Source organism: Theobroma cacao, chromosome 3 (assembly GCF_000208745.1).
Source record: "Theobroma cacao cultivar B97-61/B2 chromosome 3, Criollo_cocoa_genome_V2, whole genome shotgun sequence".
Taxonomy (NCBI): Eukaryota; Viridiplantae; Streptophyta; class Magnoliopsida; order Malvales; family Malvaceae; genus Theobroma; species Theobroma cacao.
Window position 1 is genome coordinate 32,849,794 of NC_030852.1, and position 15,214 is coordinate 32,865,007.

At 35.1% G+C, this 15,214-nt stretch overlaps 1 protein-coding gene across 9 annotated transcripts; it reads right to left on the minus strand.

The window, feature by feature from the left end:
• On the minus strand, nucleotides 713-10,145 carry LOC18606296 (oxysterol-binding protein-related protein 2A). 9 transcript variants are annotated; one of them, XR_001927228.1, is made up of 13 exons: nucleotides 9,999-10,145; nucleotides 9,366-9,877; nucleotides 8,827-8,868; nucleotides 7,226-7,588; nucleotides 5,323-5,419; nucleotides 4,472-4,917; nucleotides 3,588-3,743; nucleotides 2,751-2,918; nucleotides 2,504-2,644; nucleotides 2,086-2,316; nucleotides 1,860-2,009; nucleotides 1,410-1,601; nucleotides 713-1,128 (listed from the first exon to the last, which is right to left on the minus strand). XR_001927228.1 is itself a non-coding variant. In XM_018118171.1 (13 exons), the coding sequence occupies exons 2-12, from the start codon at nucleotides 9,777-9,779 to the stop codon at nucleotides 1,422-1,424; spliced, it is 2,355 nt and encodes a 784-aa protein (XP_017973660.1). In that variant the 5' UTR covers nucleotides 9,780-9,877; nucleotides 9,999-10,144; the 3' UTR covers nucleotides 713-1,128; nucleotides 1,410-1,421. The 9 variants fall into 9 exon arrangements, 8 of the variants coding, with proteins under 8 accessions (XP_017973660.1, XP_017973659.1, XP_017973661.1 ...); XM_018118171.1 differs by having other exon boundaries at nucleotides 1,860-1,979; nucleotides 7,226-7,585; nucleotides 9,999-10,144; XM_018118170.1 differs by having other exon boundaries at nucleotides 1,860-1,979; nucleotides 9,999-10,144.

The window sequence follows — 15,214 nt, forward strand, 5'->3', positions numbered from 1 at the left end:
TTGTAACGTCTTTCTTCACTAGCTTTATCATGGCCACTCTTTGATTACAATTTTTACTTGACCCACGTTGATAAGATGCTTGTGTCTTAAAAGAAGAAAAGTGATAGGTCCAAAGGTCGGTGGGAGAGCTAGTACGAACGAGAATCGGGGACCTTAGCTAATACTAGTAGCCACCACTGGCTGATACAAAGGAGAAATGGGGCGGTGCACAAATTTGTTCTTAATCTTGTAGATACAGCCAGACAGCGCCGAGCGGAAATAATGTGCATTTCCGAGGATTGTCCTTATTCTTCTTCTTCTTCACTTGATCAGTATTCCGTACGCCTGCTCATCCTGTTTCTTTTCTCCTTTACTACTAATCCATCTGTTTTGTAGGGACATCCATAAAAGCTTAATCACAGGTACAGCCACAGGTGTAGACAGTTACGGAATGGATGAGAGATCTTGCCCAAGATCTTCTCTGGATTGGAATCAAGGCTTTCATACTTGGATTGGATACCAGGACCCCATAGAAATGGATGAATAATCCAAACGCCAGCTCATTCTCTGTGACTCAGATCCCGTTTTTTCAGTTACAAAATCATTCATGTTTTTGTACAACCCAAGAACCCTTGTTTTTTTCCAAGCACGTCTTAAATCAGTGACAGATGAGTTCAATTAGAAAGTGTTGTTGCTCATTTTCCATTTTGATTATTGGAACATTGGAGAACTATTACACAACACCAGCAAAGCAATCCCATGTTTGGCTGATGGCAAGAATGCGCTTCTTCTTCTTTCTTTTGATTTATTGCTAGGAAGAAAATACAAATAATTATGAAATGAAATTGTCAGCCAGATCGGCTAATTCAGTTGAATGGAGCTAGAATAAATGAACTATGGAGAAATTACATTACACAAACAATTCCCACACTAGAGAATGTTACAGAAAAATTTTGGCTCTGACCTATGCATTATCTACTGACTGAAAGATCAAATTCTTCACATAGATGTCTCTTGGAACGACCATGTGAATATTGGTCTGCGATCTTTGCCAGCAGATATAGAATGAATGGCAATCAGAAATCAAAGCTACTTAAAACTCTTCATTTCTCAATTTTGCTCCATGATTGTCTCCAATGTTTGTCCATTCTACATGAACAGCCAATTTACGCATAGTCAGGTCTCAATCACAAACCAAACAATTGCAGCAAAAAATGGTACGTATAATATGAATCATAAAAATACAGTAGACTATGGGTCTCCAAGTGACAATTACCGAGATCAATTTTTTTTTTATCCCTTTTCCTTTTGCCTTCAATTAAAACAAAATTACTAACGGCTTCCACCACACACATATGTAACACAAAAGAAGCATCATAATATCGTGTCAATTCCATCAGTGCAGTTTTCAATTTAATGCAATTACTCACCTAAAATTGAAGTCAGGGTCGTTCAGTGGAATCAACAAGTTCTTCGTTGAATTCACCAAATATATTTGGACATCCATCCCATTTCCCCTGTTCTCTTGCTTCCCAATAACCGCCCACATAGCGGAAGGATCCATTTTCACCTTCTCTCTCAAACCATCTAGGATTCCACCCATTTTCTTGTAGTTTCCTTGACTGGGCAGGACCAGAGGCAGATTGAAGATCAGCAGTACAAGACAATAAACTAAACTAGACCCTACCTAGAAATAGAAATTTTTTGCCAATATGTCTTAATCAAGTATAGGATCTAACAGTTTCCTATACCAGCAATATATTCAAGTCTTTGTAGCTGAATAGTTTATGACAAACTTTGTTTGTATGCAGCATTAAAATAGTTTATGATGAACTTTGTCAGCAAATGAATGCATGAGCATAGATACATGGAAAACATACCATTCTCTGCCTCCTTTCCAACCGCTGTTTCTCTGCATTTGCTCTCTCATATTCCCCATTTTCCAAATGCCGTTGGTCTGGTCTAAGCCTGGAATCCGTAGGTGGGAGCTTCTCCTTAATCCGTGATCAAATACCCGGGATCAGACAAAGCTATAGAAAACAATTAGATATGCATAAGAGGAAATGAAAATGCTTCTGAGAAACTGATGTAATACATCATCTCTACCTGCAGTCCTGGTGTTAGCTCATTTAGTGTGATTGCAAATGACGTTAAGTTGTAGCGAGTCAAATTAGGAGGTGGCTTGTTCCTCTTCCATAGCAAGGACGCATTTGATGAAGGATTGCAGTCCTTTGGCCTGGCACTTCCATCACCACTGACATAATACATGCTGTCATCCCATTTGCCAATTAATGTTGCAACCTTTTTACCGGAAAGGTCTTCAACAAACCCATGGACCTAAGTCAATGTAGGACAAGATCAATAATTACTACCGAAAATAACTCTTTCAAGACATAGAGGGTAGACTAATAAGGGCAAGTAACAATCAAGCCAAGAAATTGCATAGATAATCCAATTTCTAAACTGGGAGAACAATAACTGCATTTGGCTGCTTAAAGAAACTTAAGAGTTTTCAAATAATTACCTGACGAGGGTTCCTGTCAAGAATAGACTGCTCCTTGAATTTGAGCTTGCATGAATATTCACGATTCCCACAAATTTGCATCAATCCATGGTGATCACAATACACTTTACCAAGGATAAGATTATAAATACTTGTTGTCACCTGCAGAGAATGAAGTTGATTCCTATCATGCAAATAGAAATGAAAATAGAATATTTAAAAACACCTAAGCACAACATCCAGTAAATATACAGTCCAGTAGCGCAACCTTGCTCCACTGAAATATTTCACCATCATCAAACTCAAGGGTCAGAACTCCAACAGGGTCAAGCTGAATTGACCGCCCCCAAAACTTTGTGCGGAGGTTGCTGTCACCCCAGAATTTCCATCCTTTACCTTCACAGTGACAGGCAATAAGGGTTGGGTGGTGACTAACCTGTTTCAACATGAAAGATAAGTCATCTATGCTTTGGAACTTCAATACAAATATTTGCACATTCGCATCCACATAAACATAAGCAACTATTTGGGAAGGTAAGTACTCCGAGGTCCTAGAGAACTAGTACAATTCAAGTTTGCTTCTAAGTTCTCAAAAAACAGTTTTGCAAAGTCTCTATTCACTGTTTTTAGAACCTCAAACCAATTATTGTTTTGAACATGAAAGTTTCCTTCCTAAAACTGTCCAGGGAATTCTCATTTTCCAGATCAATGGTTGCAAAGGCATTATTCAAGAACCTTTCAAGGGCAATAATTTCCAAAATCTTGATTATACATAACAAAGAAAATGATGATGACAGTCCTTTCCTCCTCCTTTTTTTTACCAAAAAAAAAAAAAAAGAAAGAAAGATCCTCAGTTTTTTGTTTGAAAATCTATACTACTTCAAGCCAAGTCATTTTCTTCTCAAGGTTGTGCTATTTGATTTGTCAAAGGTTCTGAAAAAGTAAAACGTCAAGTTAACTATCTCCTAACTGCTGAAAAGTCATAAGCACTTGAGCTTATAAAAAAAAAAAAAAGAAGTTTCCTAATTTGTCAACTTAAGTTCAATACAGGGCTGGACATCCCTTTACATGAAATCATCTGTATTGCTCGATCCTGAACACTAACCTTCTCAGAGAAGAAACGAACTCCTTTGTCAGGATAGTCAGCTTCATAAGTTTCTCCTAGTAAGGGATTGAAGGGCTTACAGTGTCGGCCTTCAGAAGAAGCATACCCAGAAACAGCAAATGCAGCAACATTTAGAATCCGCTGGAGACTGTTCCCCTGACAATACGACAGAAAACTTGAATGGAGAATAGAATCAGATAGAACAGATATAAAGCAAGAGAATCTATTGATATTCAAGAAACCTTTAGTAAGCATGACAACAAGTCCAAAAACTTTGGGGACAGGAGATGTTTGAGGGAGTGAGATCTCGAGAATAATCGCAGAAGCACACAAAACAAAGGGGTACACTTAGAAGTTGAACTAACAAAACCAACCTCTGAAAGGGAACAAGGTTACAATATATATAAGTATGTATGAAAGGCATATAACTGCATCCATCTACAAACTAAAAGAACAGCTAGAAATTCAGCCCAACATTAGGAAAGTAACCAAGGGGATAATCAGCCCTTTCACACTGAGTTAACTTAAAAACACCTTTCTGTACTTGATAACTATTTGTTTACACTTGCCCACCCCCCACCCCCCCCAAATCAGAAAGAGCGAGCCACATGAGCTCCATTGTTTAGAGAGTTGCAAGTGGACTTCCTGCAGAGAGAAAATCATCTTGCAGCATCTAAACTAGCATTTTTTGACAGATGGCACAGTGAGTCAGCATCACTCTAGACAATATTAGCTAAAAGTGAACAGCGATTTCTCAAATTCTAAAACTCCCTCAAGCTGCAAACTGTTTAACTTCATTAAAAAATTAACATACCCTGAAACAAATAGTGCAATATATCAAGAGAAGAACAGATTATTAAAGATGATATGTATAAATAACATACTTCTTTTCCATACTTGTATGCTCGGTCCAAAAGATAAGAATACTCTAGGTCCTCAAAACATTTCTGAAGGGATGATATTGGTTCATTAAAGTAAACAGGGAGACAAACTCGAGTGAGATCCTTTCCCACATTGTCTTTGATCATAGACCAAAGGCTAACGCCTTTCTCTTTTTCAATTGGATCAGGAAGCTTTTTCCGTCTTTCAATTTGAGGATATCTGGAATCACAATCTTCTTTATCAGCATGCATCTTTTCCACATTATCAAATTGTTTTTCAGCTTCTTTCTGATTTTCTGCATGATCAGCTGCCCCTCTTACAGATCCACAACTAACAGGGGGTTCAGTAAAATACTCTTTTGTGTCATAAAAGGAGGTTTCATCTTCATCAGACACTTCCTCAAGCTCTTGTTTCTCAATATCATCAGATGATTCAGTCGTGCTGCATTCTGACAACCCAAACAAGATGTCAAGCTATAAGATAATAGGGCAAGAAATTAGTAAACAGAAACAAAGCTAATGCTTAGATAATTACTCATTGCAACATTCCTGAACAACATTGCATTTAAGTTAAATAAAATGAGAATGGTGATGATGAAGGATAAAAAGACAGGAAATCACCATTAAAACTTAGGATAATCAGCATATATTTTTTACTCAAGAAAGCACATCTCAAACCCTTTCACATAAGTTTATCCGTGAAGTGCAACAATAGATATAACTATAGGTCTATCCAAAACGATAAATACCATCTTCCCTTGCCAACACAAAATTTAATTACAAGATGCAAACATCTGCATCAGACACTCATGTGTGAAGAAAGGAAGTGCCAAAGTTACAGGTTGGTTATGTACCACTATATTTTCCACGCCCTATACCGGAATATTCATGCTTCGTCAATTGGAAATCGCCATCATGTATTCCAGAGGTTTCAGCTTCAATATTAGCTGCCTGCACATGCAAAAGGAAAACTTCTCAATGTACCATAAACAGTACAGCTTAGAACAATAATGCATAGGATAAATTACAAAGAAAATGATGAGATATTTGTAATTTCATAAATGAATCAATATTTTGAAAGATGAGATAACCAAAACCAATAAAAATGAAGACAACATTTTACAAGATGAGATAATTGAATCCCAGCACTAGGATTGTTGGGGTTTTGTTGATCTGATTGGGATTCCATTTCTAATTAGGATTTAAGGGAAGTTCCTATAATCCTTTTCTTAGAAGGAAGATTAAAGTTGCAATAGAAATAATACTTGTTATTATAAAGTTACAAAATGCAATAAACCAATTATACCAATACAAAGCATTCCTATAACTATTGGTAATGAAGCCAAACATTGCAATGCCACATAATGAACTGGCATTCAAACTAAAGCTCCTTGCAAGAAATGAGGCAGTGTGGAGAACTTCTCAACCTCTAAGTCCCAAGCTCATATAATTTGCACTTTTGGCATTATATGCCAGCAAGTTCTAGCTTTGGCCCATGAGTTGCCCCTCAAACCCATCACAAGTTTACAGCTATGACAACATTGTCTCAGTGTAGCTTGAAAATGTGAGGTTTGAAAGCCCAAAAGGTTTCCTATAGAAGCTGATTGGGTCTTCAAAGCATTTGCTAGAGGCACAATTAACAGCTTTGAAGGTGGATGGGAATCAGATATAGTGTGAATGTGAATACAGCTAGAAGGGCCAGCTATTCATTCCATGCAACCACCAAAACAACTGGATAACTTTGGTGGGATGCTTACTAGACAAAAGAAAATGTATACAATTATGGACTCCCTGTGCTGACTGGAGAACTTAAAAAATGCACTAATGATACTATAGCGATATCTAGTTCTAGGGACCACCATACAGCCTCTGTGTGTAGAAATATGGATCGAGTTAAATTTTCTAGGACGCATCAGTAACAACATAATACAAAATTGATTATAACTTTTAAGCATTTACAAGAGACATAAAAAACCTTAATCTCAATTATCAGGGGTTGGAGATGTAATGTTGGGACCACAAGAGAAACAATCTTAATATGAAATAAACAGAAACTAAAATCAAAGTTTATAACCATACAAAATGGCATAAAATTACACTCCAAAAGTTCTAATCACATGTACAACAATGAGAAACAATTGCAATAGCAGAACCATTTTTAATTCATTATTAAACTAATTACCCTCCATTATCAGTCACTCATATAGCCTGGAGAAAACCCATAAGCAGTAATGCATCAAATAACAGAATACATTTGTCCTAGTATTGACCAAAATCAACGCTATTCATTTCCATTGGCCTTCAACACAATCACATGATAGTTTCCATCTTGTTAGTGACGAAGATTATTGATACTCTTTTTATTCGGCCACCATACTCACATTTGTAAACGATAGCTGTTTTTCCCATAAAATAGATATCAATCACTTTAAATGCAAGGCTTCATCAGTTGGCTTAATCATCAACATGAGCTTGTCTGAGACATGCCACTCTATTAATAGAAAACCAAAAAATAAAAAACAAAACAAAATGCTCTCTTAAAATTTAATTTCATTAGGTTGAACTCGATATTGGCCCAACAAAGGTCTCACTAAATTGATCATAACTCTAATTCAGAAGAAAGAAATCTATTTTAATTCACCAAATTATTTAAGTTCAAAAAATCTATGCAATAAATTTCATTAAAAGAAATTGAATCCCCAAGATCAAGCACTTTCACTCAAAGGCACATATTAATTATTAAAAAGTTGACATTACCTCCAACTGTCTTAACGTGTCAAGCAAATTAGACCTTTCTTCACAAAGAACTTTCAGTTGTCCTTGTATCTCCGAGAACTCTGTGAGCATAATCTGCTCGCAATCCTTCACAAGATTATCACTGATTCCCTCCTCAAGCAACCGTTTCTTGAGCTTATCAGTTGATATAGACAAATCATGGGGTACAAGGGAGAGGTTATCATTTAGTGGTCTCAGCAGAAAGAGGCTCCTGGTTGATACCAAAGCTTGTATCCAAGCAATCCGATCTCTCTTTGAATCAGTTCTCAAATGAAGGGTCTTTGTAGCAGTGAAAATGTAAAACCGTCTGTCATCAGATTTGCTCTCCCGGAATGACGAGATCTGCTAGAAGAATCCAATTAACAACCCCATAAGCTATGCAAGAGTTCCAGTATTTGTGATATGGTCACATTGATCACCAAGAGTTTATATGCTCTCATTTCATGATCACATAAAATAAATTCACAGAATAAATGCATGAGTGAAACATATTTAAAAAGTCCATTTCCAGAAATAAAAAAGAATAAATGCTATCAGTTCAAGATAACGCAAGTTGAAAAGCTCAAAATTTAAGCCTTGCTTCCCTCGCCAAGATAGAAGCATTATTGCTGAAAATTTTCTAAAACCCCAGAAGAAAAACAAATGTCTGTAACTTAGTCCACCGACCTTTAGGCTATCAAGGTGTAACCTCAGCAGGAGCCAAACCCATTTACCATCAGACAACTGGATAGTTACACACAATCACCAGACTTTTTAAGTTTCAAATGAGAGAATTTTTTTAGCAACAAATACATAAAAATCCCAGCTGTACAAACCAAAACCCAAAATTCATCACCGAAGCCCCATGAGACCTTTCGAGGATTACAACTGTCTAGGGATAAAACAAAGACGAAGAATCACCATTTGGATCTACTCGTGCATAGGAGAATATACTTAAAACGACTCGAAAGATAAATATTTTTATATCCTTTCGATTTTCCCGTTTCTAAACAGTGTTCAACATAAAATGCTACACATCTGAGCGGGCAAAGCCCCACTACTAGTCTCAAGTCCCCACGCTATCTTTTTACCTTGGTTTATTTCACTAAAAAAATCAAGCCAATGCCAAGAAACTACAAAAGACCATGTAAAAGATTAAAAACGAAACAAGAGATTACCTCTACAACGAGTCAAAGAATACAAAACTCAAAAAAGACGGCAACAAACAAAACCCACTTCGACATTTCAGAGAAATACTCCATCCTCATCACCGTTCGATTACTATATCGTTTAATCATTTCTTTCCTTGAAAAAAAAAACTCTTCGGTCTTCACCTTGAGTGAAAAAACAGTATCTCGAGACACAGAACTAAAGCGGCTTGCAAGCAAAGGAAATAGGCAATAAGTTGACGAGAAAGAAGAGAATCTGATAAAAGTGCGGGAAGTGAGAAAACAAAAAAGCCAAAAGATCGAGAGCAAAAGAAGAAAAAGGATCAGATGCAAGTTTTTGAATCGTCGTTGATGGCTTCAAAAACTTCAACCATCTATCGAACACCGATTAAACGATGATGTGACCACAACTTAATACCTAGACCTACAGCTTACCCTATTGCAGCCCTCCAAGCCCACCTGCTGATGTGACCCACTCTACACAAACAACCAGTTAAAACTGTAAAAATTAAAAGATAATATTTTTTTTACTTTTTTAACGTTAAACATGAAAATTGAAACAAAACGGAAATAAAGAGAGAGAGAGAGAAAGTCCACAGAAAAGATTTTTGAGGGGCCTTTTTACAGATCACACAGTAAACGACATGACGAACAATGCAAGAAACCTACGGTTCTTGCTCTTCAATTTTTCCCCTATCCTTTTCCCTTTTTTTTTTTTTTCTGTTTTCTTTAGTTCAGATATCAATGCCTCTTTTTTCTGTGACAAATTTTTTTTTTTCAGATGCAAAATTTTAGGGGCACCAAAATTAGTGCTATAAAATGACATAATTGGTAACACTTCAGTCAAATTTTTTGAATCAAGATATTCTATATTCGGAACTCTCTATAAAAAAATTATATTACCGCCAAAACGAATTGGTTTGCTTTTTATTTTGGAATTTTTGAAATTTGATTTTTTTTCTTTTGAAATATACCTTTAAATGAATAATGCCAACGGTTTTCTGGTGTTTCCGTCTACCGCTACAACTGTCCATCCTCGAAAGCCGATTGGTTGAGATATCACCGATCAATCTGACGTCATCAGTAGGAGAGAGGAGGTTTAGAGTCTCCGGACGGCGAATCTTCGAGTAAGATAACACTCCGTTACGAAGCAAAAACCACCTGGATCTCCATCCTTTGCCGTAATTAGTCCATTTGTAGAGAATTCCGGCAACAGTGCCTTCGGATCCTCGCGTCGTCAACCTCGACGCATTGCCTGTTTCAGATCCGGATAAACTCCCGGCTGGCATGCTCCTCGCTCGAGTCAAAGAAACCTCCGGTGACTGGTCGCCGATGCCGGGACTCTCCAAAGATATACAACACAGCGGATGCATTTCCTTCACCCGCATTTTTTTCCTCCGATCTCGATCACAACTAAAATTCCTCAAGAGAATAAATATTCATTCAAGTATTCACTTTCTCCATGGACAAAAAATAGAATCAGCAGCTGCAACAAACCAAAACGGTTATAAAACCAAATCAGAATATATATCATTCTCCTGAAAGCGAAAACAAAAAAAAATAAAGAAATTGTAATAAAATTTGTTTTAGGGTTCAAAGTAAGGGACATTTTTTTCGGTAGTCGTCGAGGACGCTGTGTTGAGAGGTGAGCTTTGTTTTTGAGCTCTGAAACTGAGAGATTCGTAAAGGAAAGAGAAGGAGGGGATTACTAAAATAAGGAGCCTATTTATGTAATTCTCTTTAGCTTGAAACGATCGCAAAGTTGGTAAAATAGTTATTAATTATTCATACAAGAAAAGGGTTTTCCTTTTTTCTTTTTTTCTTTTTTTGGCTGAGTAAGCAATTAAGGTTTGTGGTAGATTGGTAATTAAGTGGGGAAGGACTTTTTATCGGGACGGGAGATATCGGGTGGGAAATGTAAATCGGTAAAATATCGTTCATTTCTGGTGTTGAAGAGTACGGAAGGATTGTTGAATAAAAAAACTGTGAGTTGATGACGATTGACGAGAAGAAGCTGACTAGCTGAGAGGCATTTCCTGCGTAGACATGAATTTTATCCCCTTTTTTTAAAAAAATATTTTTAATTTTAACCTTTTCTGTTTTAACTTTGGTCGTCACGGTATTTTTGGTTGTGTGAACCCAAGCTTTGAGCTGACAAAAACTAAGCAAAGCAAAAAATCCTGCTTCTTTGACTAAGTGTAACACAAATCAGAAACCCAAAACTACACATTTCCTATTTCGGATTTGGAATTCGAAATTACTTCCAGCTATTTTCCATTGGGTGTAATCAAGTGATGGTTGGACAATTTCAATAGACATAATGAAAATAGCTAGTAAGACTAAGCGGTACAAGATTACAAAAGTGCTTTTTACTATTTTATTTTTTGATCATTTTAAGATTTAGATAGCAAATGTCGCCTGTGTTGTTTCCTTGCTTTGCATTTTACTGCTATTAATAGTTTGTTTGAAAGGTTGGTCGGTCGGCTACATACTTTATTTTTTGAAGTTCCTATGTCAACCTTGAATTGTAGATCAAAAATCTTTCTCCAAACTCAAATCTTGTACAACTTCATAGTGTGACTGTGACCAAACACTTTTTTTTTTCCTCAAAAGTGAATTATACTTCATTCCCAACAATTGACAGGTCTTTCTAACAATTAACAAATTCAGTTTAATTTAATACTGGCCAAAGTGTAATAATTAAGAAGGAAAAGGTTTCATTTACAAAAAATCCTTATTTATATGCTCCAAATCTTGGATATCCTTTCAGAGGATATTTGCGGCACAAACCTATAAGAACAAAGGGTAAAGAAACTAGTTAGATTGTATTACAACAGTGCCATTCCGTCATCATAAAGCAAGGTGCTGTGTAAGTAGAAATAGGGAAACACGCTGTTAGCCATAGTTGTAGATTTGTAGTTTCCCAAGTAAAAGAATTCAAACTGAAAAAAACACTCTTCTCTTACGAATTATTTCACCTATGAAAATATTGATAAATTATCCATCTACATCTCTTGTCAACATGAACTATTGATGTTAAATAATATAAAAATGAAAATTCTCCTTATTAAAATGATTAAAACCTTATATTGAATTAGAATTCGAAAACCATAGATACTAGTTGTACATGTATTCAAATCAAGAGAATGTCCTCTTCTTTTTTTTTTTTTACAATTATTTTTCTCTTAGCGGCATCAACCCGTCTACTTATTGATTGGCCAGTAATGGAAATTATGTTAAGTAGGCAGGAAGTACTCCTAATCTTCGTTCTATGAGGTTTCGAGTGTCTAATATATAGAGATTAGGTGCGAACCATAAATCAATACTAGGAACTAAAAGTGCGTTTCGATTTTCAAATTTGCTACATAGCCGATTAGTTCAATTAGCCTTTAGGGTACTTGCCGCCGATCTTGACCATTGAAAGAATGGCATTCGTCCTTCGGGTGGTCGATCCCTTTCTATCTAAGCAGCTCAACATTACCTTATTTTCTTAAAAAAATAAGATCCTAACAGAGAGGAAACGTTCGTGCCCAAGTCTCTACATCGTTTATATTGATCTATATTCCTAAGTTCTTATCTGGAACAGGGCCAAATAAAGAAATGGCTAAAGAAACTTGAAAGCAAGTTGTGATGGTTTTCTACTTAAAATCACAGTAATATATTTCGTTTGCATGAGCTATATATTGAGCTGCATGTGGCCTAGTAAAGCACTTGCAAGGGCAGAGGGAGGGGACCTCTGGATTTGCGGTGGTCACGCATTTTTCAGCTCAAATAACTGCGGGGCGCACGACACAGTGCTGCACCTTCTTTACAAATCCAAGTTAAGCTACTTTTTTTTTTTTTTGACTTTTCAATGGAGTATGGGGTGATCCAGAAATTGAGGACGTGGAATTAATTCTTAGAAACTCCTGTATCAAGGCAAAAAAACAATTCATATTACCCTAGATTTTTCAGTCTCGAAAGTGACAAATCAATGCCTACAATAAATCAATTGTAAAACATTTAAAACTTACCGAGGACCGACCCAAGTCAAAGGTATCTCTTTATATATTTGAATATGAAAAGATATAATATTTAAATAATTTTTTAAATTATTTAAAAATATTTAAATAAATTTTTATTTTTTTATTTAATCAATTTTTTATAATTTTTATTTTAAATTAAATTAATTTTTATAACTAATAATTAATTAATTATCATTAATAAAAATATCACTTATTATTTTATTTATACACGACATAAATGTAGATAATGAAAAAGATCACATAATCATATTATTATGTCAAATTAACATAACATCAATTATCATATATATCAATATACAACATTATCGTCAATTATAATATTTTAACATGTTACGTCAACATCAATTGACATAAAATAAAAAATAATATTTTAAATAAATCAATAATTGTTATAAAGATTTAATTATTTTACTATAAATAAAAATATTAAAATTTATTTAATTCAAAATAAAAATATAAGGTATTGATTGAACTTAATAAAAATGAAAAGATTCATTTAAATTTTTTTAAATAATTTAAAGATTTTTTTTTGTATATTATATCATATAGAAACTATTAATTTGTCAAATAATGATTTCTACAAACTAATCCTTAACCAAACATATTACTTAAGCAGCAAAATAATGGATTTTATAATGCTTCCATTGTTTATTTTGAAGAACGTGCATTTATGCTCTCCATATCATTTATTTTTCACAAAAGTCCAAGTGAAATATATGTTTCAAAAAGTAGTTACAAGTGGTCGCCACACCTAATAAAAAAGAATCTCTAAGGATCAATCCATTTTAACGAATGAAATGTTCTATATATGGTTTAAATATATATTTTTGGGGTCCAGATTTAAAGAAAGAAAGGTCAAACTAAATAAAGAACTTGCTACTCTTTTTTCTTGATCACGGGTTGATTTGCATTAAGTAATGAAAGTGATGCAACCAAAATTATTAGCGTTGATGGTGCAAAAGAAAAGAAGAGGGAAGTAAGAGCAGTTGCAGAGAGGCGCATGGAGCTGTGCAATGCGGACCACGGGAAAGAGTGGACCGCCGGGTCAGTTAGTGGGGGCCGGCTCTCGGACCTGGTGGTGGATAGTATCGCCTTCTGACACGTGTCAGTCAGCAACAAGAATAATTGTGCCCGCTCTCTCAGCCTCGTAACTCATGTGCCTCGCTATTCCATTCTCCACGCTTCCCCTACTATGTTTTTTTTTTCTTTTCAAGATCTACCTCTCACTTGGGCGCGTTCAATTCAATAGTTTTGTCATTTTTGAAAGGAAAAGAGACAAAGTAAAAGTTACCACTACTGATCCTTCCTAAAGATTTCATGGCATGGGAATTACAATTTGTTCTCTAATTGTTAAAAGAGTAATAAAAAGATATAAAAATCAGTTTAAAAAGCATTGGGGAAATTGAGCCCTAAAATGTTGTGACATTTTTTTGTATATCACTATTTACAGTGGATTAGTGAGTCTATTCTATTTTTTGTTTGTTTAATTTTAACGTAATTTTCTTTCTTAATGTAAAAGTTAGTGCTTTTCACAACCTCAAGGACTTGTACTTAAATATATTTCCTTCGTAAATATTAATTGGATTGTCAAATTTTAAGACTCCAAGAATAACAATTATATATAATATCAAAAGAAAAAAAATTATATGTATTATATAAAAGGAACACCTCCTAATAATCTACTTGCTTCCTATCTCAAATCTTAAAAAGGGTCTTAGACCACAAGCAATGTCCAATAGGAGGAGGCCACCTCCATTTTTTTGTTACTACTATATGTAAATTTGAATAATAGAAATATGTAAATGAAATAAAGCCAAGTGCTTTCTTCAATAATTGGAAGGCACGACTAAAGATTTGAACGTGGATTTTTTTCTCCACCTCCAACTGGGTCGTTGGTTAATTTGATCATTTAAGACCGTACGAATGAACCATTGGAACCAACCCTTGGTAAAACTTTTGGTTATATAGTTTGATTTGATAGCCACAACTTCAGATGTTTAGTTCCTGTCTGTTACAAATTAACTTCAAAGGCTGAAGTGCTTTAATATTTGAACTTAAGAGTACAATTTAGAAATCTTGGGGTTAAATTCTAAGATTAAGATAATAAGATTTATGAAAAATGAAAAAACAAATAGTATTTCCAATTAAACAGTTCAAAACTCATAATGAATCTACATATGTATATAACAAATGTGCATAATCTTTGTTTATTTAACATGATATGGGCCATCCATATATATGCCCGTGTTTATTTTTACTCATAAAAAAAATGATCAAGTAGGGCATTTGCTATTTAATTAAGAAAAGGATTCTTTTGAATCAATGGAAAAGGATGTAACCTCTATATACAAGGGCTGCAGTCTGCAGATGTTGAGCTCATCGATGTTGTGGAACTGTGAGTTTAAAATGAGCAACGAATGGATTAAGTTCTCCAATGAAGTTCTTGTAATACCCTACCGTCTACTACCATCATTAAATATAATAATAAAATAAAGATCAGGAGAAAGAGACGAGAAGGCAAAAGCATGGCTTGATCTAGGATTATTAACTTCCCCAAGCGTGGCGTGATTAAAGTAATTAGTATCTTTTTAGCCCCCTTTTTTTTGTGGGTCTATAATGATACTGCTCTCGACACTAGTTTAGATATGGATTATTTGTCAGTGCTGACTGATGAGTAAAGGCATAAGTTATGACTGAGCCAATTCGAGTCAGGCGGGCCTTACTCACCGTTCGGTTCAGTACTGGTAAATGGTAAATGCCTTTTTTTCATCATCTTAGCTGCATATTACGTGCGTGGC